At 45.4% G+C, this 24,821-nt stretch overlaps 1 protein-coding gene across 2 annotated transcripts in view; it reads left to right on the top strand.

Moving 5' to 3' along the window:
• Positions 1-11,770, top strand: part of TRIM35 (tripartite motif containing 35) — a 27,530-nt gene extending 15,760 nt beyond the window's left edge. Inside the window, exons 3-6 of one of the 2 annotated variants that reach the window (XM_025395231.1) lie at positions 1,999-2,229; positions 6,478-6,500; positions 7,379-7,497; positions 8,518-11,770. In XM_025395231.1, the coding sequence (XP_025251016.1) occupies positions 1,999-2,229; positions 6,478-6,500; positions 7,379-7,497; positions 8,518-9,095 (951 nt within the window). In that variant the 3' untranslated portion in view covers positions 9,096-11,770. The remainder of the gene's footprint in view (positions 1-1,998; positions 2,230-6,477; positions 6,501-7,378; positions 7,498-8,517) is intronic. The other variant, XR_003120919.1, reaches the window with a different exon arrangement.
• Positions 11,771-24,821: the final 13,051 nt, after the last annotated feature.

Below are 24,821 nucleotides of genomic sequence, written 5' to 3'. Positions count from 1 at the left end.
AAAAAAAAAAAAAAAAAAAAAAAAAAAAGAATAATAGCCATTTGTCATAAATGTTGCAAATATACTTCCTGTTTGTCATTTCTTTTTCAGTGGATCATTTTCAATTTTTTTGTTCATTTTCACTTTTTCAGTGAATCCTTTTGTTATATTTTCAGAGCTATAAATATACAAACAGTCCCTGGCTTATGATTTTTTGACTTTACCATGGTGCACAAGCAATGTGCATTCGGTAGAAACTGTACTTGGAGTACTCATACAACCATTCGTTTTTCCCCTTCAGTACAGTATTCAATAAATTACATGAGACACTCAGTGCTTTGTTATGACGTAGGCTTTGTGTTGGATGATTCTGCCCAGCTGTAGGCTAATGTGAGTGTCCTGGGCACGTTTAAGGTAGGCTAGACTAGGCCGGGTGCAGTGGCTTACACCTGTAATCCCAGCAGCTTGGGAGGCTGAGGCAGGCAGATCACGAGGTCAGGAGATCGAGACCATCCTGGCTAACATGGTGAAACCCCGTCTCTACTAAAAAGGTACAAAAAATTAGCCAGGCGTGGTGGCGGGCACCTGTAGTCCCAGCTACTTGGGAGACTGAGGCAGGAGAATGGCGTGAACCCAGGAGGCGGAGCTTGCAATGAGCCGAGATCGTGCCACTGCACTCCAGTCTGGGCGACAGAGCAAGACTCTGTCTCATAAATAAATAAATAAATAAATAAATAAATAAATAAGGTAGGCTAGGCTAACCTATGATGTTTTTAGTAGTTTAGGTGTATTCATTGCTTTGACTTAACCGTTTTTCAATTTATGATGGGCTTATTGGGATGTAACCCCATCATACATTGAGGAACATCAATATTTAACTTTCAGTCCAAAGATGAGATTACTAACCTACCATTGCTACAGCACACATTTTGAATGGTTTTTCTAACAGTTGTCATGGAATTATATTTTTGTCTTTAACTTTATGAATAGTCTCTTGCCATACACACCTCTTATTTTTCTATGTATTCAGTTATCTCATTCTTTCTTCGAGGCTTCTCAGTTTTGTACTGCGCCAAGGAATGTCTTTCTTATTCCAAGCTGAGAAATATTTATTTGCTTTTTCTTTAATTACATTTATGGTTTTCTCTTCCCTTTGAAAAAACTTTTTGTGAGGACAGGCACGGTGGCTTACGCCTGTAATCCCAGCACTTTGGGAGGCCGAGGCGGGCGGATCACCTTAAGTCAGGAGTTTGAGACCAGCCTGACCAACATGGCGAAACCCCGTCTCTGCTGAAAAATACAAAACTTTGCCAGGCATGGTGGCACACACCTGTAGTCCCAGCTACTTGGGAGGCTGAGGCAGGGAGAATTGCTTGAACCCAGGAGGCAGAGGTTGCAGTGAGTCAAGATCACACCACTGCACTCCAGCCTAGATGAAAGAGCGAGACTCAGTCTCCAAAAAAAAAAAAAAAAGAGGGAAAAAAAAAAACCTTTTGTGGTTATGATTAGGAGTGTGTATATTATTTTAATGATTATTTTAAAATAAATACTTCCTACTGCTCCTTTGGTAAAGCCTCTGGATCAGACAAATTTTAAGTCCTAAGATTGGAAGGCAAATACTTTAGAAAAAATCATTACTATTTGCAGCCATTCATTTCTATGATTCAGGACTTCCTTGTTATGGTACAACCTAAAGAAGGAACTGAACATTGTATGTAGATGAGATTATAGTACTACAGTTGCAATCTGTAAGCTGTGATTTTATTTTAAAAAAAACCCTATCAAAACAACCTATTATTAGGTTGTTGGACTTTCCCATTTGAAATCTGAACTTAGAAATGTGTGCTTATAAACTATTATGTTGATGCTTATAAACTATTATGTCGATATTTTATCTATAGGAGTTCTATACATGATTTCTTTGAACATAAAGTTCCTTTGCTAAAAATGGGAAAGTTGCTGGGCTATGGAGGTTCCCTCCGTATCTGACCCCTGACTCCCTCCCGCTGTCTGCTGTAGGTGGAGGCTGCATGGCTGGAAGGCCGGATCCGGCAGGAGTTTGATAAGCTTCGCGAGTTCTTGAGAGTGGAGGAGCAGGCCATTCTGGATGCCGTGGCCGAAGAGACAAGGCAGAAGCAGCTTCTGGCCGACGAGAAGATGAAGCAGCTCACAGAGGAGACAGAGGTGCTGGCACATGAGATAGAGCGGCTGCAGATGGAGATGAAGGAGGATGACGTTTCTTTTCTCATGGTAAGGAGCTCAGCGTCTGGATTCAGTGACAGGGCCAGATGTTCCGGCACCAGCTGGGAGCCACAGCCCACCAGCCCTGGCCAACCTTATCTTCCTGGAGCTTGCCGGGTACTGGCCTGGAAGAGCTCACAAGTGACCTGCTCTGCTTGTGTCATAAAGCTAAAAAGACTTACCAGGGCACAGTTCCTTGAAACCCTCTTATTTCTTCCTCTCTCTTCTTTTTTTTTAGAGACAGGGTCTTGCTCTGTCACCCAGGCTGGAGTACAGTGGGTGATTATAGCTCGGTGTAACCTCAAACTCATGGGCTCAGGTGATCCTCTCTCCTTAGCCTCCTGAGTAGCTGGGACTACAGGCACGAGCCACCATGCCCAGCTAAGTTTTCCGTGTATTAACAGTCAGGTGGGGGTGAGGGGGTCTCACTATGTTGCCCAGGCTGGTCTTGAATCCCTGGCCTCAAGTGATGCTTTCACCTTGGCCTCCCAGGTAGTTGGACTGCTGGCGCTCCACTGTGCCCAGCTCCTGTCTCTTCTTTCCTCCTTTCTCTTGCCCTCTCTCCTACTCTCATTTTTTTCCTGTCTCTACCCTACCCTTTTGTTTTGTTTTGTTTTGTTTTTTTGTTTTTGATACAGAGTCTCGCTTTGTTGCCTAGGCTGGATGGAGTGCAGTGGCGCCATCTCGGCTCACTGCAAGCTCCGCCTCCCGGGTTCACGCCATTCTCCTGCCTCAGCCTCCGAGTAGCTGGGACTACAGGCGCCCGCCACCACGCCCGGCTAATTTTTTTTTTTTTTTTTTTTGTATTTTTAGTAGAGACGGGGTTTCACCGTGTTAGCCAGGATGGTCTCGATCTCCTGACCTCATGATCCGCCCGCCTTGGCCTCCCAAAGTGCTGGGATTACAGGCGTGAGCCACCGCGCCCGGCCTGTCTCTACCTTTTAATAAAATGAATTCTTTTAAAATCATTCAATTATTTAAATTTCTTATTTAAATATGATGCCTTGGCTTTCTGTCTTCTTAAGAAAAAGATGATTCTGTTCTCTCTTTTAAAGAACAGTATTATTCATTTTTTCTTCCTTTTATTGATTTATTTCCTCCCCATGAGCCATCGGTCCTTACAAATTTCCTGCAGGGAAATTTCTGGGCTTGAAAGCTGGTCTGTAAACTGGCCAGGGTGGTGAGGTGTCTCCTGTCCCTGGAAAACAGCTGACTGCTGTGGAAGGGGTGTCGCTGTAGAGCAGAGTGGGAGGTGACAGGGACGGTTATCTGTTCAGGCAGTGTCACCTCCTGGCTGGGACCTTTAGGAGTTCTCCACCTCACTCAGAGCCTCGAACCTTGAAGCCTTCTGTCTCTAAAATGTCCCTGATTATGAAATCATTCTGTGTTCAGAGCTGTCTCTAAAAAGAAAAATGAAGGAGAAAAAAAAAAGATAGAAAAACCATTTCGTGGGATCTAAAAGCTGTGTGTCTCGTGGATTCTGTTTAGGGAACTGGGAGTATTGTCTTGCCCAGTACCCAGAGTGCTTTCAGGGATGATTTTGGTTTGTGACTCCTTTTTGTTTTTTATTAGCAACTTTATTGAGATATAATTTACATGCTAAACAATTCACCCATTTAAAATGTACCACTCAGTGATTTTTAGTATATACAGAGTTGTGCAACCATCACGACAATTTTAGAACATTTCATGCCTCCAAAAGCAGCCCTGCTTTAGCTGTCACTCCCCAGTTCCTCCTCCCACATAAAAACTGTTACCTAAATTGAGTCTAACAGAGTGGTAATTACTAGAATTAGCAGCCCCTGGCAACCACTAATCTACATACTATCTATATAGATTTACCTATTCTAGACATTTCAAATGCATGGAATTATATAACATGTAACCTTTTGTGACTGCCTTCTTTCAGTCGGCATATTTTGAAACATCATTCGTGTTGTAGCATCTATCAGTACTTCATTCCTTTTTATGGCCGAATAATATTCCATGGCATAGATATACAATCATGCATTGCTTGATGATGGGGATATGTTCTGAGAAATGTGTTATTAGGCAATTTTTTCATTATGCAAATGTCATGGAGTGTGCTTACATAAACCTACATGGTGTAGCCTACTACACACCTAGGTTATATGGAATAGTCTTTTGCTCCTAGGTTACAAACCTGTGTAGCATGTTGCTGTACTGAATACTATAGGCAACTAGAGCCCACTGTTAAGTATTTGTGTATCTAAACATAGAAAAAGTACAGTAAAAATATGGTGATGTAATCTCATGGGACCAGAGTCATATATATGGTTCCTTGTTGACTGAAACATCGTTATGTTGCACATGGCTATATTACATTTTATTTATTGATTTATCAGTTGGTGGTTGCTGTGGTTTAAATATGTTCCCCAAAATTTATGTGTTGCAAATTTAATCCCCAATGCAACAGTGTTGGGAGGTGGAGCCTAATAAGAAGTGATTGGGTCCTGAGAGCCCACATGAATGGGTTAATGTTGTTACTGGCAGAGTGGGTTAGTTATTGAGAGAGCGGGCTTGTTATAAAAGTGAATTTGGGCCCCTCTTGCTTGCTTGCTCTTGGTCTTATGTGTGGTCTCTTGCCCTTCTTCCTTCTGCCATGGGATGACACAGCGTGAGGGCTCTCATCAGAAGCCAGTGCCTTGCACTTGGACTTCCCAGCTTCAGAACCATGAGTGAAATAAACTATTGTTTATAAATTACCCAGTCTGTGGTATTTTGTTATAGCAGCACAAAATGAACTAAGACAGTGGTCATTTGGGTTGTTTCTATTTTGGCTATTATGAATAATATGGCTGTAAACATTCAGGTAGCAACTTTTATGTGGACATATTTTCATTTTTCTTGGAAATACGTCTGGGAGTAGATTTGCTGGATCATGTGGTAACTCTAGGTTTAACTATTGGAAGAACTGCCAGGCCATTATCCAGAGCAGCTGTATCATTTTATATTCCCGTCAGGAGTGTATGTGGATTCCAGTTTCTCCACATTTTTGCCAAAATTTGTTTTTTAAAAATTATAGCTATCCTTGTAGGTGTGAAGTGGTATCTCCTTATGTATTGCATGTCATCATTTCCCTGATGGCTAATGACCTGGAACATCTTTTCATGGGCTTTTTGATCATTAGTAGATCTTCCTTGGACAAATGTCTATTCAGATCCTTTGCCCATTTTTAACGTGGGTTGTCTTTTTATTGTTGAATTGTAAGAGTTCTTTATATAGTCTAGATACAAGTTCTTTATCGGTTTTAACTCTACAGGTAGGTCTTTGATGCATTTTGAGTTATTTTTTGTATATAGTATAGTAAGGATTAGTCCAACTTCTTTTTTTTCTTTTTTTTTTTTTTTCATGTCAACATACAGTTTTCCCAGTACCGTTTGTTGGAAAGACTATTTATTCCTCCATTAAATCATCTTGGCACTCTTGTAAATAATTGATTGATGGTAAATATGAGGGTTTATTTCTGGACTTTCAATTCTATTCCATTGATCCCAACGCCTGTTTTTATATTAGCACCACATATCTTGATTACTGTTGATTTGTAGTAAGTCTTGAAATTGGGGATTATGAGTCTTCCAATGTTCTTCTTTTTCAAGATGGTTTTGGCTGTTCTGGGTTCCTCGAAATTTTGTGTGAATTTTAGGATCAGTTTTTTAGTTTCTGCAAAGAAGCCAGCTAGGATAATGGATTACACTGAGTCAGTAAATCAACTTAAGGAGTGTCTTAGTATGTTTTCTGTTGCTATGACAAAATATCACAGACTGGGTAAATTATAAAACAGTCCAAGTTTATTCAGCTGATTGTTCTGGGTAAGGCCAGGAAGTCCAGGAACATGATGGCGCTGGCATTTGGTGTGGGTCATCTCATGGAAGAAGGAGGAAATGAGTGCAAGACACAGTAGTTGCTCATTGTTTTATAGCAACGCAGTCTCATGATAACTAAACCGCTTCACAGTAATGACATTAATCCATTTGTGAGGGCTCTGCCCTCATGACCCAGTCACCTCTTTTTAAGCCCTACCTCCCAACACAGTTGCATTGGGGATTCAGTGTTCAACACATGAACTTTCGGATAACATGTCCAAATCATAGCAGAGATGTTATTGTTAACATCTTGACAATATTAAGACTTATGATCCATGGAATGCATGACTCCTTTTGAGGTCAGAAACGTATATATTTCCTCTATATCTGTGTCTCTGTGTTGTTATTTTTTTATTTTCATTTTTTTCAGAAACACAAGAGCCGAAAACGCCGGTAAGTTGCCAAAGCGGGTGGAGGGGAGGGCAGGAGTGGGCAGAAATACCAGGGGTGCAAACTCCAGTGGCCCCGGGGCAAGCAGGTAACAGCCAGCTGGGTGCACCAGCCCACATGAGCTACTGTGCCCTGGTTTTGAGAGGGAGTGGTGGACAATGGCCAGGTGGAGAGAGCCCTCTCACAGCATCCAGTTCCAGCTGGCTCTGGGGCAGTGTTGTTCTCCTGAGTGTGGAGGGTCCCCGCCTGCCGTGCAGGGAAGGAGAACACCGTCCTGCACGTGGCTCGCGTTTCTCAGGGCCAGTCAATGTCAGGCTTGTTTCTTGGTCAGCCCCCTCCCTCTGAGAGCCTTAGGCCACAGTGGTTTGTGTTGATGGTTGTTGGGTTCACAGGGATGAATGAGGAAGAGCTGTGTCCCAGTCAGAGCTGTCCAAAGATGGAAGAGAGTGCTTTTGGAGGGAGTGAGTTCCCTGTGCTCACTTCCCACTGGCAGTGTGCAAGCAAAGGCCGGAGGACACCTTGGGGCCATTGGACTAGAGCATCCTTAGGGTCCCTTCCAACTCAGACATCCCGTGAGCCGGATGTGTAAGTGTGATTTCTGCCTGCAAGGAAGGCAGCCATGTTAGAGAACCTCCTGTTTGTATTTCTCCTAGGTGGGGTAGGGTGAGCTCTCGGACTGAATTCTGAAGGGCGGTAGCAGCCCTGTTGGTCTTGGCCCATCTCCCATCATAGCCCAGTCTAGTCTTGTCCTGGGGAAGGTGGCCAGGAAACTTGGGCCTGAGGGAAGGGAACGAGTCCTGTTGCTGGTTTCCAGTTGGCCCAGTTTGGCCCAGGATGCATGACTCTGGCCCTGCCTGCCATACCCCATTGTACTTTTCCAGACTCTTCTGCACCATGGAGCCAGAGCCAGTCCAGCCTGGCATGCTTATTGATGTCTGCAAGTACCTGGGCTCCCTGCAGTACCGCGTCTGGAAGAAGATGCTTGCATCTGTGGAATCTGGTGAGCGGGGGTGCAGGCAGGTGTCCCAAGCATGGGTGGAAGCCCTTTATGTTAGCAAAGAGGCACCAGGGCTGGTCTCTGCCCACCTCCCACCTCCTCAGAGGTCCCCTCCTCTCTCAGGTGATCCCTCTGCCAGGCCCTTGCAGGCGAGTTCCCGTACCCTGGTCTTCTCCACTCTGCCCAACACCTCCAACCCTCCTCGTAGAATGCCTTCTCTCAGGACCTTGACACTTGGTCCCCTCTTCAGAGAGGGAAACTGGCTTCCTTGTCTATTCAGAACTGTATTTTGTATGATAAAAGACCTCCTCCATCCGGGATCGCCTCTCCCAAGCCGACTGCAGCCCACACGAGCCACAGTGTCCTGGTTTTACAGGGAGGAATATCACTGACTCAGGGAATGGGCCATGCTGTCCTAACATCCCTGGGTCGTGTGAATGTTGAGTCTCTGCCTGTATGAGTGCCTGTGGCTGCCATAACAAAGGACCCAAACTGGAGATTGAGAGAAGTCGATTCTCTCACAGTTCTTCTGGAGGCTAGAAATCCAAAATCCAGATGTCGGCAGGGCCAGGCCCCTCTGAAGCCTGAAGAGGGGAGTCTTCATTGCCTCTTCCATCTCCTGCTGCCTCCTGGCCATTCTTGGCCTTACTGGCTCCCCCTCAGCACTTTGATCCCCACCTCTGCCATCACACAGCATTTCCCCCTGTGTGTCTGTGTCTGTCTCCTCTTTATTATAAGGGCACAGGTCATACTGGATTGGGGACCCTCCTCCAGTCTTACTAACACATGTACAACCACCCCACTCCCAAAGAAGGTCACACTCTGAGGTACAGGGGTTGGGACTGCCACATATCTTCTGGGGGATACAGCCCAACCCCTGCCACTGCTCCAGCCCTGGGCGGCTCCTTGCATGGACTTGGGGCCAGGTAGGACACAGTGGTTGGTTTGTGGGGCTAGAGATATCCACGTGTGGCCTAAGGGACCTCAGGTTTGCTGATTCCCCATTTCTGCCCCTGCTCGCAGTACCCTTCAGCTTTGACCCCAACACCGCAGCCGGCTGGCTCTCCGTGTCTGACGACCTCACCAGCGTCACCAACCACGGCTACCGCGTGCAGGTGGAGAACCCGGAACGCTTCTCCTCGGCGCCCTGCCTGCTGGGCTCCCGTGTCTTCTCTCAGGGCTCGCACGCCTGGGAGGTGGCCCTGGGGGGGCTGCAGAGCTGGCGGGTGGGCGTGGTGCGTGTGCGCCAGGACTCGGGCGCTGAGGGCCACTCGCACAGCTGCTACCACGACACACGCTCGGGCTTCTGGTACGTCTGCCGCACGCAGGGCGTGGAGGGGGACCACTGCGTGACCTCGGACCCAGCCACGTCGCCCCTGGTCCTGGCCATCCCACGCCGCCTGCGTGTGGAGCTGGAGTGCGAGGAGGGCGAGCTGTCTTTCTATGACGCTGAGCGCCACTGCCACCTGTACACCTTCCACGCACGCTTTGGGGAGGTGCGCCCCTACTTCTACCTGGGGGGTGCACGGGGAGCTGGGCCTCCAGAGCCTTTGCGCATCTGCCCCCTGCACATCAGCATCAAGGAAGAACTGGACGGCTGAGCCGGCCCGGGGCTGCCCAGGTCTTGTGCCACGGCACTGTTTTCTTTCTGCCCTCTTCCTAATGCCCACATTGCTTGGGCACTGCTGTGCCCCCACCTCCTTGCCAGGCTCTTCTTCCTGTCCCGCCTGGTCCTATTCCGTGACTCAAGGCTGCACCTCTCTCCATGTTTAGTCCCTTCTCTGTCCACAGTCAGGAGCTATCTGGGTGGCACCTCACTGGCCAGGCTCTCCCGAGTCGTGGCACCTCCACAATGTGAATTTTCTGAATCCCCATTCCCGGATTTCTGGGAATAATGTTTACTTCTAGAATGGGCCTGTTGTAAGCCATCTCATCCACGTGTGGTAAAGCCATTGGATGAGGCGGGGACTGCCATGGAAAGGAGAGTTTGTTACTTATGGTTCCAAGAGGAGGGGCCGCATAGGAAAGCCCCAGGGTGGGTCAGAGGGAGGAAGGAGGGAGGGGAACAGGTGGGCAGGAGACTTCGTCTGGTTTTCTCAGGAGGAAGTCGGCAAGGCAGAGTAAGCAGGGGAGACAGGTTTAGGGGTAGCTGACTTGAGTAATTTCAGTGGCTCTCAGCGTAGGGGCTGGTCTTTTTGTCCGATACCTGGCCCCAGGATAGTCAGGACAGGTGAATGTTGGCCTGGGGTGTGACAGCCCTGGGAGAGCCATGTGAAGGAGGCAGCTGGCGCCATCGCTCCGGATTAGTTGGTTTCCGTAGGAAAGGTGTGTGCTCAGCCGGATGCTTGCTATCTCCAGGGATTAGGGGATTGGCTAGCCTGGGAGGAGCAGTCTGTCCAGGTCAGCGAGGCCCCAGATATCAGAGCATCAAGAGGAAATACAGTTAATACAGGGCCTCTGTATTAACCATCCCCATGGTTAATACAGCTGTATACCCCGTCCCCATCAGATCAGTTCTGATTGATCTGTTCTTGCACAGTTTCTTCTGAACCCAGGGTTCCAGAGCACTTAAACACAACATTTAAAATCGTGGTTTTGGCCTATTTCCTTGCCAGGCCCGTTTCCCCACCTGGAAATGAGATAGGAGGATTGGATGAGGACATCCTGCTGTAGTCGCTGTGGAGGAAATTCCTCTGGTTAATTCTCATCAGCGTCTGCAGAAAGGAAGGAAAGAGGGCACCCTTTTCGGTTGGGAAGAAAGGAGAGGGGTGGCGCCGTGGACGTGGCCCTAAACGCTGTGGGAGAGGGAAGAGGAGACTGGGCCTCGCTGCCCTCTTCAGTCTGCTGACTTCAGCCTGGTCATGCTTGCTCTACCACTTGTGATTTCATCCTGAATTGCTTCCTCCACCGTGCCTGCAGACTTTTCCCTAGGCTTGTTTTTTCTCCCACATCTCTGAAGAGAGTTTTTAATCGTCAACTCACTATGTCCCAGGAAGTGGCATCATAAAAGGAAATATTTTCTTTCCTAGGAGCAGTGTTAAAATCTGGGTCACATTCCTGACCAAGGACTCAGCATCCCACTTTCTGCCCATCCCCTCCAGTTCACAAAAACTGACATTTTAAACAAATCATGACTCATGCCTATTAGTTGGTTATAAGTATATTGTGTACACTGGTTACATAAAACTTACAGCCACAAGGAGGGCCCAGGTAGGCAATGCCAGTGTGTGAAGGGGCTGGGTTGGGTGTGGTGAGGATGTTGGCAAACCAGCGCATGCACCTGGTTGGAAGATGCTCAGCCTCACAAAAACTCCAAGCCCTTTGGGAGCCAAAGTGTCTGAGAGTGTGACACTCCTATAAAGTATTTATCACACCCATTAATATAATTTCTATATAATAAACTTGACCTGAAATTACTTCATTCGTTATATTAAAATTTTTAAAATGTTTTTTATTTACACTCTAGATAGGGGAAGAGTTTTTTGTTTTTTTGTTTTTTAAACAGGATAACTTGAGCAGGCCAGGCCTCTTAAAAAATGATATTTGAGCTAAAACTCATTTTTCTTTTGGCGTTTTCTTTTCAACGTACTTATAAGCAAAGTTCATCCATGTTGTAGCATGTGTTCAACTTTATTTTTTCGTCGGCCAATATTCCATTGTATGGAATGATAGTACTACATTTTATTTATCATGCATCGATTGGTGGACATTTGGGTTGTTTCTACTTCTTGACTATTATACATAATGCTGCTAGGAACACTTGTGTACAAGTTTTTGTGTGGACATATGTTTTCATTTCTCTTTGGTAGCTGCCTGGGAGCAGATTTGCTGGATCATGTGGAAACTGTTTAACCCTTGAGGGACTCCCAAGCTGTTTTCCAGCATGGTGACACAATTTTATATCCCATCAACAGGGCATGAGGGTTCTGATTACTCCACATGCCTCAGTGCTTTTTATTATCCATCTTTAGCCGTCCCAGTAGGGGTGATGTGGCATCTCATTGTGATTTTGGTTTGCATTTCCCTGATGGCGAATGATATTGAGCATCTTTTCATGAGCTTATTGGCCATTTGCATATGTTCTTAGGACAACTATCTTTAGATCACTTGCTCCTTTTTTAATTGGGTTATTTGTCTTTTTATTATTGAGTTGTAAGAGTCCCTTTATAGCCTAGCACAAGTTCCTTTAACTGGTATATGATTATAAAATTTTTCTCTGTGAACTGTTTCATTTCCTTGATGATGTCCTTTGAAATACTAAAGCTTTTAATTTTGATGATGTCCAGTTTTTATTTTTTCTTTTGTTGTATATGTATCCTAGAAATCTCACTTTTGATACCGTCCTCAGGTCCATGTAAGTTCTGGGTTTTGGCTCAGGGATGGGCCAGTTGTTCTGTTGGCAGGAAGCCCTAGTCCACGAGTTCATTAATTCTTCCCTGAAGTCCCTCTCCTGCCCTCGCCTTCCACTCACCCCGTCACTCTCCTTCTCATTACTGTGGCCAGGCTCAAAGCAGCAGCTCCATGGGAAGGTCCCTGTTCTCCAGTTTCTCCCACTTTTGCATCTATTCCACATGCACCATCGTTCATGTTCCCATCACTCAGAGGGACCCCACTTCCAACCCGCTGCAGTGCATTTCTCCAGGGCAGCTCTCAGGGCATGTTGTCATCGCGCTCTGCCTTTTTACCTGGAGTCTTCTCAGTCTCTTCACACACCGCTGCAGCCGGACCAGGCTCCCCTGCCCTCGCCAGGGGCCCATTGTCACTGAAATGTCCTGACCTCAGTTGCTCTGGCTCTCCTGGTCATATTGACTCTGCCACTTACATGATATCTCCTGGGGCACACTCTGCCTGCCTGAGCTTATTTCCTCATCTGTAGAAGTGGGGCCCCTCCCCACCTCCTGAATGTCTCAGCAGCGTGAGCGCCTCAGAAACCGGAGTCTCAAGAGCATGCGAGAGCCTCAGTGACCTCCAGGCTCCCAGTCACGTCCATGTCAGCCACCTGGTATCAATTGGTCAGAATTAGGTGCACAGGGACCATTTCCTTTTTCGCTTCCTCTTGTGGGGGTTGAAATTTCTCTCAACAAAATTTGATTGCTCCATATCACAATAGTGGAAGTCTTTCATGACCCTTGTGATGAGTGATGGGGAAGTGACAAGAGTTTTCCCAGCTCCCGAGTGATATTCGAGACCCCTCCCTGGCTGGCTCCTGCTACCGTGGTCACCACTGTTTACACAGACCCTGCCCAGCCTTCCTGGGCGCAGGGTCCCATTGTTCCTCCTGCCTGCAGCGTCTGTCGCCCTCCTTTTATTGTCCCTCAGTCCCCCTTCTCAGCTTGGCGGTGCCTTCCCAGGCCTGCCTGGGGCTCCCTGGGCTGCCACTGCATGCTGTCCGTTTTGCTGGAAGAGCACCTCGCTGTCTTTTCTGCTTGGAGACCTGGGAGTGCGGGAAGCATGTCATCTTCCTCTTTCAGGCCCCAAATCTGTGAATGTTGCTGGACCATAATAAATGATTGTTGAGGCCAGGCGAGGTGGCCCATGCCTGTAATCCCAGCACTTTGGGAGGCTGAGATGGGTGGATCACCTGAGGTTGGGAGTTTGAGGCCAGCCTGACCAACATGGTGAAACTCCATCTTTAGTAAATACAAAGTTAGCCATGCGTGGTGGCGCATGCCTGTAATTCCAGCTACTTGGGAGGCTGAGGAAGGAGAATCGCTTGAACCCAGGAGGCGGAGGTTGCGGTGAGCCGAGATGGTGCCATTGCACTCCAGGAGCTGAGATTGTGCCATTGCACTCCAGCCTGGGCAACGAGTGAAACTCCGCCTCAAAAAAAATAATAATAAAAAATAAATAAATGGTTGTAGAGTATGTGTATGGTTAGAGACGTGCACTGCGGGGCAGGAAAGCTGCCCTTGAAAGTGCTACAGACCAACTGGTGGCATTTTGCTAAGGAGAAAGTGGCATGAAGCCCACAGTCCAGATTCTGGATCCAGATGCAAGCCCCATGATTTCTGGGCTGCCTGAATCTTCTGACCCTCTGCTCCCTCACGTAGAATGAAGATGACAATATCTACCTCAGGCACTTGTGGGGATTCAGTGAGGAAAATGATGGTAAAAGTGTGAAGTATTGTGTTCTAAACTTAGGACAGGATTAATACACATTGGCTAGTTCTTCAGAAATGGGAGAGTCTGAATATAGAATTGTGATTCCCAGTGATGACAAATCCCAAATAAAAGTGAGAGATTGAGAAGTAGAAGTTACCTGTGTTGGGAGTGCTCCGATTTCTTCAGATTTTTAACAAGAATGTTTGCATAAAACTCATGTTCATGAAAAACTTTCAGTAGCATGAGAAAATGGTTATGTTGTAAGAACCAAAAAAATAGAATTCAAAGCAGTAAGTACAGGCATGCAACCACTCACAACAAGCAGGAGCCTGTCTTTAATTTATGTTGTTTGATTAGATAATCCATTTACATGGCTGTGAGTTCCAAAGGTACAAAATGTACTAGAACAGTGTGTCTCCTTCTGCCCAAACACTCAGCAACCCCCCTGGTAGGCAACATATATTACCAGTTTTTTTCAATCTTCCCAGAGATGTTTTATGCATAGCACATATCCTGTTGATGGGTATATTCTGTTCACCCCAATACATTATAATTTAGAGCAGACAGCTCTAGCTGTCATCCCTGAGCATCCCAACCAAGAGGCAAAAACCCGAAAGATGCTATTAAAATCCTTTTCTCTCAAGGGGGCGGTTTGTACTGATGTTTTCAAGCAGTCCGTTCAGTGGATGGATTTGACTTTTTGTTGTGTTTAAATACTTCACCTTAAGGTTTTAAAACAGAAAAAGCAAAGCAGAAACCTTAAACCTGAGACCTCAATACACATGTCACCCAGGCTGAAGTACAGTGGTGCGATCTCAGTTCAATGCAACCTCCACCTCCCGGGTTCAAGCAATTCTCCTGCCTCAGCCTCCTGAGTAGCTGGGATGCATGTGCCACCACACCTGGCTAATTTTTGTATTTTTAGTAGAGATGGGGTTTCTCCAGGCTGGTCTCAAATCCCTGACGTCAGGTGATCTGTCTGCCTTGGCTTCCCAAAGTGGTGGGATTGCAGGCATGAGCCACTGTGCCCGGCCTCAATGTACATTTTTAAAATCTAAATTCACTAGAACCCTTACAAAGGTTTCTGGTGGTTAAGAGGCTGGGATACCAGATTGGACAACCTGGACCTAAACTCTGACTCAACCGCTGTGTGATCTTGGGGGAGTTACTTGACCTCTCTGTGCCTTAGTTTCATCGTGAGGAAAATGAAGACAGTAAGAGTTCCTACCTCATAGGGTGGATATGAGGTTAAATGAGCAAATGTGTGAAACACTTAGAAGAGGATCTGGCACAGTTGGGAGTTTATTGTTGTCTTACCTGGCTCTGCTATTTAAATAGCTGCAAGATTGATATAGCCATTGTATTTTTCTGTAAACAGGGAAACTTGGACATTTGCATGTGTTTTCCAGGTCATTCCATTCTAGCATCCTGTGATCCATAATTTATGTCACTAGCAAAAGCCTATGTCTTGTGCACAGTAGGGATTGCTGACTCAGGGTGCTGCTGCTGGCCAATATTCCAGAACCTGGGATTGGGAGGAGAAACTTTGTCTCATGTTTTGACCCTAGGGTGGAAAAAAGACTAATGAGTCATAATGTTTTAGGCATAAGAAAGGTTATTCTGGAGAGGAGTGAGTTCTTTAAAAAAGTTCATAAAATTAGTAATCGATTATGCACAATGAAATCATGTTATGTTCCAGAGATGACATATGTACTTGTATGTATGAGATTAAAGATGATGACAAATACTGACTCATGTCCACTGTGAAGGTGACCTTAACTTCCAGTAGCAGTGGAGCTATTTGGGTTGGACAAAAATGATTGTTAGCGATGTGAGATGCTGGGATTACAGCATCTCCCTTCCAGATTTCAAAAAGAAAATGCAGCTTCTTGCACTGGCCTGTGCCACTCACTCCTTCTCCCAGCCGTGACTGGAGGACCTGACAAATGCCTTCAGGAACTACTAAACAATAAGTACTGAAGCCTGATGGCCCAGGGCACGGGGAAGCTCCCCTTCTCTGGGGCGCTGTTTGTCCTTGTTTGTGGGTGTCACCTGGGTGGGATTCTTCTGCCAGGGAATAGGCTGAGGAAGATGGGAGATTCTGGTTTCTATGGATACTGGGCTAGCTGGGATTTGCATAACAGTTCAGAGAACAGACAGTCTGGGAACAATGTGGACCCAGGAGGAACATCAAGGCACATGGAAACGAGTTGGAGGGTCTGGGCAGCCGTGTTGCATACAGCCCCCTTCTAGGGACACGAATCTGTGTCTTCCCCTGCTCTCTGGATAGGCAGCAGTGTGGAGCCCCGAGGATGGAGGGAGGCTGTGTGTGAGCAGTGCCCCAACCAGGGTATGGCACATACTTGGGGCTCAACAAATATTGGTGCTTTTTACTCTCCACCCCCTCTTAAATTGGCTATGGGCATGCGAAACCTCCCTTGTTTACTTAACAAAGCATCTCATGTAGGCTCTGTTGTAATCCCTACTACCTGAGCACCGTGTGAGATAGGCTCCAAAAAGGGGTCAGAGGGCTTGTTCAAGGTCACAGGACTAATCAGTGACAGAGCTGAACCTCAGACCCTAGTCTCCTGGTGTTACTGTCCCTAGATCTCAAAAACATCTGGGTTTGCAGCAGTAAATGTGGTATAATCCAGGCAGTTCAGTTGATGAGGGGCTGAAGTAAGATGGGGGTGTGGGGGTAAGGCAGGGGATGTGGCGAGAAGTAGGCGGTTAGAAGTCCTGGTGGAGGTGGAGTTACCAGGCAGACCGTGTACAGACTGGACCGGGTGAAGCAAGGAGGCTGCGAGGTTTCTGTCCTGAACGACTGGTGCTGGTCACTGGGACGTGGTGAGGTCAGTGCAGCGTTTGGGGACATGGGGTGGAAGCGCAGGGAAGGCCATTAGAGAGCTCTGGAGTCCAGGATCTGCACGGGAGATACGGAGTCGTGCGGCACAGGCACATTTTAGATGGGGAGCTGAGGATTCAGGTTACAGACCTATGAGGAGTGAATAGAGGCAGAATTGCAACCAGAGGAAGGCAGCGTAACAGATGTAAATATAAACACGTTGAACAGCAGTGCCAAAAGACCCCGAATTCCAGTACAATGGGGATGGAAAGTAACACATGGACTCGTTCAAGGCAGCATACAGCCTGCAGCCCCCAGCATGGCTTTGCCCAGTACCAGGGAAGACAGAAGCAAAGACAAAAACACCGACGACCAACAAAAAGTGATGGATGGCCAACCTACTGGCAGAAATTGGGGAGGATTTCCCTTAACTATGAAGCCCATGGAGCCTGAGTTCCAGCAGCCACCCAGACACATCGAAAGGTGCTTTGTCCCTTCCTCCCTCTCCCCTGTCTACACCGAGGATCAGACGCCACTGAGGTTCCGATGTTGGACCTTTGGGGTCTAAAGAGGTGGTCTGGGTGCTGCAGAGTCGTGCTCCCGGGTTACTCCTTGCAGCATGCCCTTTTGCTCTCTGAGAGCCTGGTCTCAGCTGTAGGAAGTAAGGGAGGACTCCCACTGTGGGGCTCCAGGGACATCTGCAGCATGTGACGGGCGGTTACTGAGCTTGACATTTGTTGAGTGAATGCCTAAACAATTGAATCACCCCCCAGGGAGAAACCGAATCTGGGAAATGTGAAAGGGAAATAAATCTTGGAGCCCCCAAATCACCAAGCTAAAGGCCGAAGTCAAGCTGGGAACTGCTTAGGGCCAACCTGCCTCCCACTCCATTCAAAGTCACCCGTCTGCTCACTGAGATAAATGCATATCTCATCACCTTCTTTGGAGAGGCTAATCAGAAACTCAAAAGAATGCAGCCGTTTGTCTCTCATCCACCTGTGACCTAGAAGCCCCCTCCCTGCTTAAGTTGTCCCGCCTTTCCAGACAGAACCAATATACACCTTACATACATTGATTGATGTCTTATGTCTCCCTAAAATGGATAAAACCAAGCTGTGATGTGACCAACTTGGGCACATGTCATCAGGACCTGTTGAGGTTGTGTCACAGGCGCACATCCTCAACCTTGGCAAAATAAACTTTTAAATTAACTGACACCTGTCTCAGCTTTTCGGGGTTCACAGAAACAAAAATTGAGGCTGTGAGATCTAGCCATTCTCCCGAGCATCGGGGCATTATTTTAATTAAGGGAGTTTCCTGACATGTCCTAACTCTCTACTGTTCTCCAGCTGCTTTTTGAAGTGGCCAGGAATACTGTTTTCTTCTGTCCTTCATCCTATCGTCACGCACGTCCATGTGAACAGACCACCGAACAGGCTTTGTGTGAGCAACAAGGCTGTTTATTTCACCTGGGTGCATGCGGGCTGAGTCCGAAAAGAGAGTCAGTGAAGGGAGACAGGGGTGGGGCCGTTTTATAAGATTTGGGTAGGTAAAGGAAAATTACAGTCAAAAGGGGGTTGTTCTCTGGCGGGCAGGGGTGGGGGTCCCAAGGTGCCCAATGGGGGAGCTTTTGAGCCAGGATGGGCCAGGAGAAGGAATTTCACAAGGTAGTGTCATCAGTTAAGGCAGGGACCAGCCATTTTCACTTCTTTTGTGATTCTTCACTTGCTTAGGGCCATCTGGGTGTATACGTGCAGGTCACAGGGGATATGATGGCTTAGCTTGGGGTCAGTACCCATCCTAGCGACTGCAAGCTCCAGGAAGCAACTGGGCAGAGAGGAGGGGGTACTGGCGGCAACATGGTGCATCCTGGGAGGTGGAATTCCTATAGGACAGTGCGGCAGGGATAGGAAGCACCTTGTCCAGTGAGCATGTGGGTTTGTAGTTTCTTGTTCTGTGTTTTTGTCAGTCCTCATTTTCATAGTTTCAGGAGAGCTATAGGCATAGAAGATTTCGCCTTCAGACAGCAGAGCCACCCCACTTTGATGCTGAGAGAGGCTGGGAGGGTGCTGGCAGCTGGGTCACCCCAACCACTGTTCGTTGTACCCGTCTCATCTCCTGTGTGGGTTTTATGTGGAGCTGAGAGAATTTAGGATTTAGATTTCACCTCCTTGGTGTTGAGTTTATTAATTAAAAACAACAGGCTCGGCGCAGTGGCTCACGCCTGTAATGCCAACACCTTGGGAGGCCAACGAGGGAGGATCACTTGAGCCCAGGCATTCCAGACCAACCTGGGCAACAAGCGAGACCCCATCTCTCCAAAAAAATTTTTTAAAAATTAGCTGGGCATGGCGGTGTGTGTCTGTAGTCCCAGCTACACGAGAAGCTGAGGTGGGAGGATCTCCTGAGTCCAGGAGTTCGAGGCTGCAATGAACTGTGATTACACCACTGGACTCCAGCCTGGGCGACAGAGTGAGACTCTGTCTCTTAACATAAATAAATAAAATAAAAACAACATGGGGACATGACAGAATACCACAGAACAAAGGGGAGGAATTATCCTGAAGATTCTGTGGAAGAAAATAATTTCTTTAAAAGGCCATGTGCAGTACCTGGAAGGAAGCTTTGGCATCCTTAATAAGGAGTCGTCTCTTTAAGCAGGAACGGACAGAGGAAGAGGACAGGAGGCTGAGTATGAGAAGGGAGTGAGTGAGATAGAGCAAAACTGCAAGGAAACTGAGACGATCACAGCGGACTTGAAACTCATAGAAGAGACAGTCAAGAACAGAGCTGTAACCAAGACAGAAAAATGGAGTAAGCGACATGGGAGATAAATTTGAGAAACATTGCCAGAAGACAGGGAGAGGGGAAAAAGAGGAGGGGAGGGGAGGGGAGGAGAGGGAGGGCAGAGGAAGGATTAAAGTCTAACAAAAATTATAGGAAAAAAATAAGAACAAATTACAACTGACATGACTGATAGAATTGAAGATTGGAAGTGCTTGTCACATTCCAAACAAATTCATGGCAAATACTTTCAATTATAGGATACAAAATAAATTATAATAACATCCAGGACTACAAAGCAAAACAACACAACACAACAAAAACCTAGCAATTACCAAGGAATAAAAATCAGTCTGCTTTGCCAAAAGACAAATGGGAAAATACGTACAGAATTTTGAGAAAGATTGTGAATCATCTGGAATTTTGTATCCAGACAGGTTGTGCAAAGGTAAAATAAATGACATTTTCAAAATGCAAGGATTCAGAAAATATGCCATAAGTGAACCCCACTTGGAATAATTTGATTGAATATGTGTTATATTGCAAATGTCAAAAGTTCTTGGAAGAGATGATATATAATGTTAAATAGAATTTGACAACAGTGATCATATTATATAACTCCAGATTATAGTAACCAAACCCAGAAAATTTGGAGGCAAGGGAAGTAAAGTTTCTTAAATCCCCATATGGAGGACAAGAGGTGGGAAGGAACAGAATTCTTTTGTAAAGTATTGTTTTATTATGTATTTCTGATATTGAAACAAGTGTATGTTGAAAGGTTGCTTTCAGGGACCACTGAAACTAGGAGACTTTTAAAACAGCATGCATTTCTTCCAAAACATGAAAAAACAGAGAAGGAAAAAGATAGTCTATGCAGAAAGAATGACAACAAATGAAATAGTAATAAAAGAAAATGTCATCATTGCTATGCCGGCAGATACACATTATCTAAATATTCTTATTAAAAACTAAGATTCTCAAATTTTAAAAACTCTATAATCGGCTTCTGATAAAAAATATCTCAAACTAAATGACCAACTGAATCACAGTACCAAGGAGTCTCGTTTCTAACAAAACAGATCCAAACAAAACAGGATGGTGATCATTTCAGGCAGGAATTCAAAGGAAAAGGGCAAAATGAGATACAAAGAGATTTTTTTTTTCCTGGAAAATAAAAAGCCATCAAATACCTGAGGCAAGTTCTTTGATATACACTGAAAGTTTGGTGGTGTAATGATTACCTAGAAACTCAATAGAATCAACTGATAATAAAAGACTTGGTGAAGTGAATTCAAATGACATTAGTTTATAAATATGAACACTTGATATCAGCAATATTCAGGAAGAAAATATGCTGGAAATAAGACTCCATAATAGCAACTGAAATATAAAACTACCTTGAATTAAATTTTAAAACAGAACTATAAAACTTTACTGAAATCTAAAAAACTAGTTAGAATAAGCAGTCATAACTCGAAATACCTAGAGCTCTGGTTTTAAATTAGACAAACTGATTTTTATTTAATTTGGAATAACCAAAAAAAGCAAAATATTTTTAGGAAAACAATAATTTCACTAAGATGTATCTTTTTTTTTTTTTTTTGAGATGGAGTCTCGTTCTGTTGCCAAGGCTGGAGTGCAGTGGGCATGATCTCGGCTCACTGTAAGATTTATCTTAAGGAAATATTCAGATATTAGGACAAGAAAATCTGTACAAAAGATCCGTCGTTCATCATGGAATTATTTAAAATAGAAAATAGTTGAACGTAATCTAAATATCCAACGGTAGGGGAAGAGTTCGGTGCATTATTCCATATGCTGGAATGCTACGAAGCCACTTAAAAAACAAAATTAAAAAACCAAGAATATTTAAAGACATGAGGAAATGCTTACTTGGCTAAAGCCAAACCCAAACTATAGTCAATGCGATGCCAAATTTGTAAATCTATCATATTTTAGATACTGTTAGCCATGGATATCTCTGGATGCTGTTTACACGTTTGTTGACCCCTGTCCACCCCCCCCCCCCCCCCCCCCCTTTTCTAGAATGAGAAGCGTGACATTTATAGTGAGAAAGGGTCGCGGTATGAAGACGCCAGTCGGTTAGGTTTGGTTTAGTACGTGCTTCTTGGTGCCCTGGACACAGGGTTTTCTTTTAAGAGCTGCGAGGCTATGAGGAAGACTCACCACAAGCGAAAGCGGGCGTAACCCCTGGGCTGGGTACCAAGAGAGAGGAAGAGAAAAATATGGGGACAAGGGAAGTCGCCGCCTTGACTCATTAGCAGGACGCAGTCACCTGCTGAGAAACAAGCGGCGAAGTTCCCCGGAGAGAAACCGGTGACGCCCTGGAAGAGAGGGGCTGGGGGAGGAACTAGAGTGGGAAGCAGCCCTCGCTAGCCACAGCCTAGAAGGTCCGGGTATGCAGGGCGGGCGCCCACGGAGCCCAGCCGGCCGCGTATAGAACGGCAACTACTACTACTACCCAGCGGGTGCAGGAGGCTCATTAAGGCATCCGGGACTTAAGAAACTTCGTCGGCAGGGCGCTGCTATTGGCTCCCGCGACTGGCATGATGTCACTGTCATCCAATCTGAACTCAGTTGCTCCTCCCAGTCTAATGAGTTAATTAGGAGTTAATTAACTCTTCCTAAGCCATAGGGGCAACAAAAACAACCCTCCTCAACTCTTCACTGTACTTTGCCAGGTACAGGAGTAAGAAGGTGGAAATGGAAATCAACTGAATAAGAGCAGATGGGCAGGTTTTATAGATATAAGGTGTGTGTGTATATGTGCACATATATACATATATACATCTTAAATCTATATAAATATATATATGTGTATAAATATATTTACATATATACCATACATAAATTTATATAAATATATATTTATATATGTCATATAAATTTATATATAATTTATATAAATATATTTAACTATATAAGTATAGTTAAATACACATACTATATAAACCATATATAAAATATACCATATACCATATGTACATTATAATATATACCATATATTTATACATAAAGTAATGTATGTTCACTCAGAAATAAGTATAAGGAATCACCCAGAATTCCACCATCCAGAGTTAATACTATTTAACATTTTTATGCAGTTTCTTTTTATATGTTTAAACTCAAAAGCGTGAGATTTGTACAGAAATTAGATCACACTATATTTTTGTAGCCCTTTTATTCACTTACTGTTTTCTTTGCTATTTAATATCTTCAAATGTGTAGGATTTAGTGGCTGTAAACCTTTTCAACTAAATAGACATTCCGTAAGTGTACCATTTTCCTTTATGGAAATCTGTGGCATCAGTTTTACTGGCTCCAATGATTTGTACTGAGTATATCATAATTGACTTCTAAAATTTCCAGGACAAGTCTGCGTACCGTGGCTCACACCTGTAATCCCAGCATTTTGGGAGACTGAGGCAGGTGGATCACTTGAGGGCAGGAGTTTGAGACCAGCCTGGTCAACATGGTGAAATCCCATCTCTACTAAAAATACAAAAATTAGCTGGGCATGGTGACACGTGCCTGTAATCCCAGCTCCTTGGGAGGCTGAGGCAGGAGAATCACTTGAACCTGGGAGGTGGAGGTTGCAGTGAGCTGAGATCATGCTACTGCACTCCAGCCTGGGTGACAAAGCAATACCCCATCTCAAAAAAAAAAAAAAATCCCCAGGTCACCATTATAAGCAGTACTGCAACTGACACACTTACACATTTGCATATACACTGTATTTTAGAAGTCCTGTTCAATTAGGATAAATTCCTAGAAAGAAAACTCCTGTGTCAAAGATGAAAATAAATGTTAGGCCCTTCTGTCCAAGATGGTAGACTGGACCCAGGTTTCCCTCCTCTTTCTGAGACACCATAACAAAGTTAGTAAAGTTACAAACCCACAACAACAAAGTCAATGGACCATGATGGGGAAGAAATTTGACAATGCCTTTTTCTGATTCTGGTCAATTTTCATAATCTCCCTAGGCAACAGAGACCCAACATGAAATAGGTCCTCAGCACTGTAGGCTCCTCCTCTACGGAATCCTGTGTAACCTCCCTCAGAGTCCATGAAGGTGGATCTTAAATTACAGTGGTCTGGGTTCTAACAGCTCATCTGGGGGATAGGTGTTCAAAACTTGAAATGCATTACCCAGGAGATAGTAAGTTTGCTTCTATGTTACTGCGGAATAACTCCATCTACAGCTTTTGTCCCCAAGAGTACTCTTCTTTGTTTCCTTCTTCCTGGGATATTTCCTACATTCTGGGCTCAGAACCCTGCTGGATGAATCCCCGATACCTGCACTGCCCATGGGTTTCTGTTGAAATGCTCCACTCAGTCCAAGGAAAAAAATGAAGCAGACAGAGACAATGCACTGTCTTCCTTCTTTCTTCTCTTTGAACTTTTGAAGAGCTGTGGCGATCGTCCTTGAAAGGGGCCTTTGATAGGATCAGCCCCCTCATCTTACAGTCTGGGAGCATGAAACCCACTTCCTTTCTCCATCCCAGACAACACCTAGGACCTCAAGTTCTGCAGTCAAATCCTCAGGCCCAGGATAGGCAGTCTGTTTCCTGTTTATTTATTTGTTTGTTTATGTTTTTTTCTTTTTTCATGACTTCCCAAATTTCACTGTGTTTGAGCCTCTGCCTGGCACTGAGATACATGCAGAGGATAAGAGGATAACAGGACATGGTCCTCGAACTTGCGAAGCTCATAGTCTAATGGGAGTAAAAGATATTGTGCAAGTACAGGGACAACATTCGGTTCAAGAACTGAAAGGAACAGTGGAGTGGGGTGGGGAAGGCGGGGCTTCCTGTGAGGAGGAAGGCAGGATGAGTAGAAGAGAAGGAGCATGAGGTAACGTCTGCCTCATCTAGGCTGTACACTCCGTGAAGGCTGACACACAACTGTGAATTTTACTTTCATAATATCAACCGACATAAAGTATTTACTCCGGGGTCCAGTGCAACATAGAGTCTTGCAGTCAGAAAACTCCAGTTCATCATTTGCCCCCACCATATACCCATGTGACCTTGGCCAAATTAGTTAACCTCCCTGAGGCTCAGCTTCCTCATGTGGAAACTGGTAATAGTCATTCCCATCAGACAGGCTTATTATGGAAAATCTATGTCAAGAACTTAGCAGAGGACCTGGCCTGTGCAAGAATCGGTGTCTAGCAGCTATTGTTGTTACTGTTTCAGGCTAAGATTCTAAGAAAACAGGATGCACCCCTACCACAGTCTAAAGTGAGGAGTGGGACCCCAAATCAGGGTATCCAAGGAAGGCTGACAGCCTGTTTTGCAAATCTCAGGGGACTTCCCTCTTCAGCCTATAAGAAGTTAGAAAATCAAAGGCAAAGCTGAGGTTAGAAGGTGGATTTCTTTTCTTTCCTTTTTTCTTTTTTTTCCCTTTCCTTTTTTTTTTTTTTTTTTTTTTTTTTGAGCTGGAGTCTCCCAGGCGGGAATCTCCCAGGCGGGAATACAATAGCATGATCTTGACTCACTGCAACCTCCGCCTACGGCGTTCAAGCGATTCTCCTACCTCAGCCTCCCGAGTAGGTGGGATTACAGGTGTGCAC

The sequence above is a fragment of the Theropithecus gelada genome, chromosome 8 (genome assembly GCF_003255815.1).
Source record: "Theropithecus gelada isolate Dixy chromosome 8, Tgel_1.0, whole genome shotgun sequence".
Taxonomy (NCBI): domain Eukaryota; kingdom Metazoa; phylum Chordata; class Mammalia; order Primates; family Cercopithecidae; genus Theropithecus; species Theropithecus gelada.
This window is presented reverse-complemented; position numbering and strand designations above follow the sequence as displayed.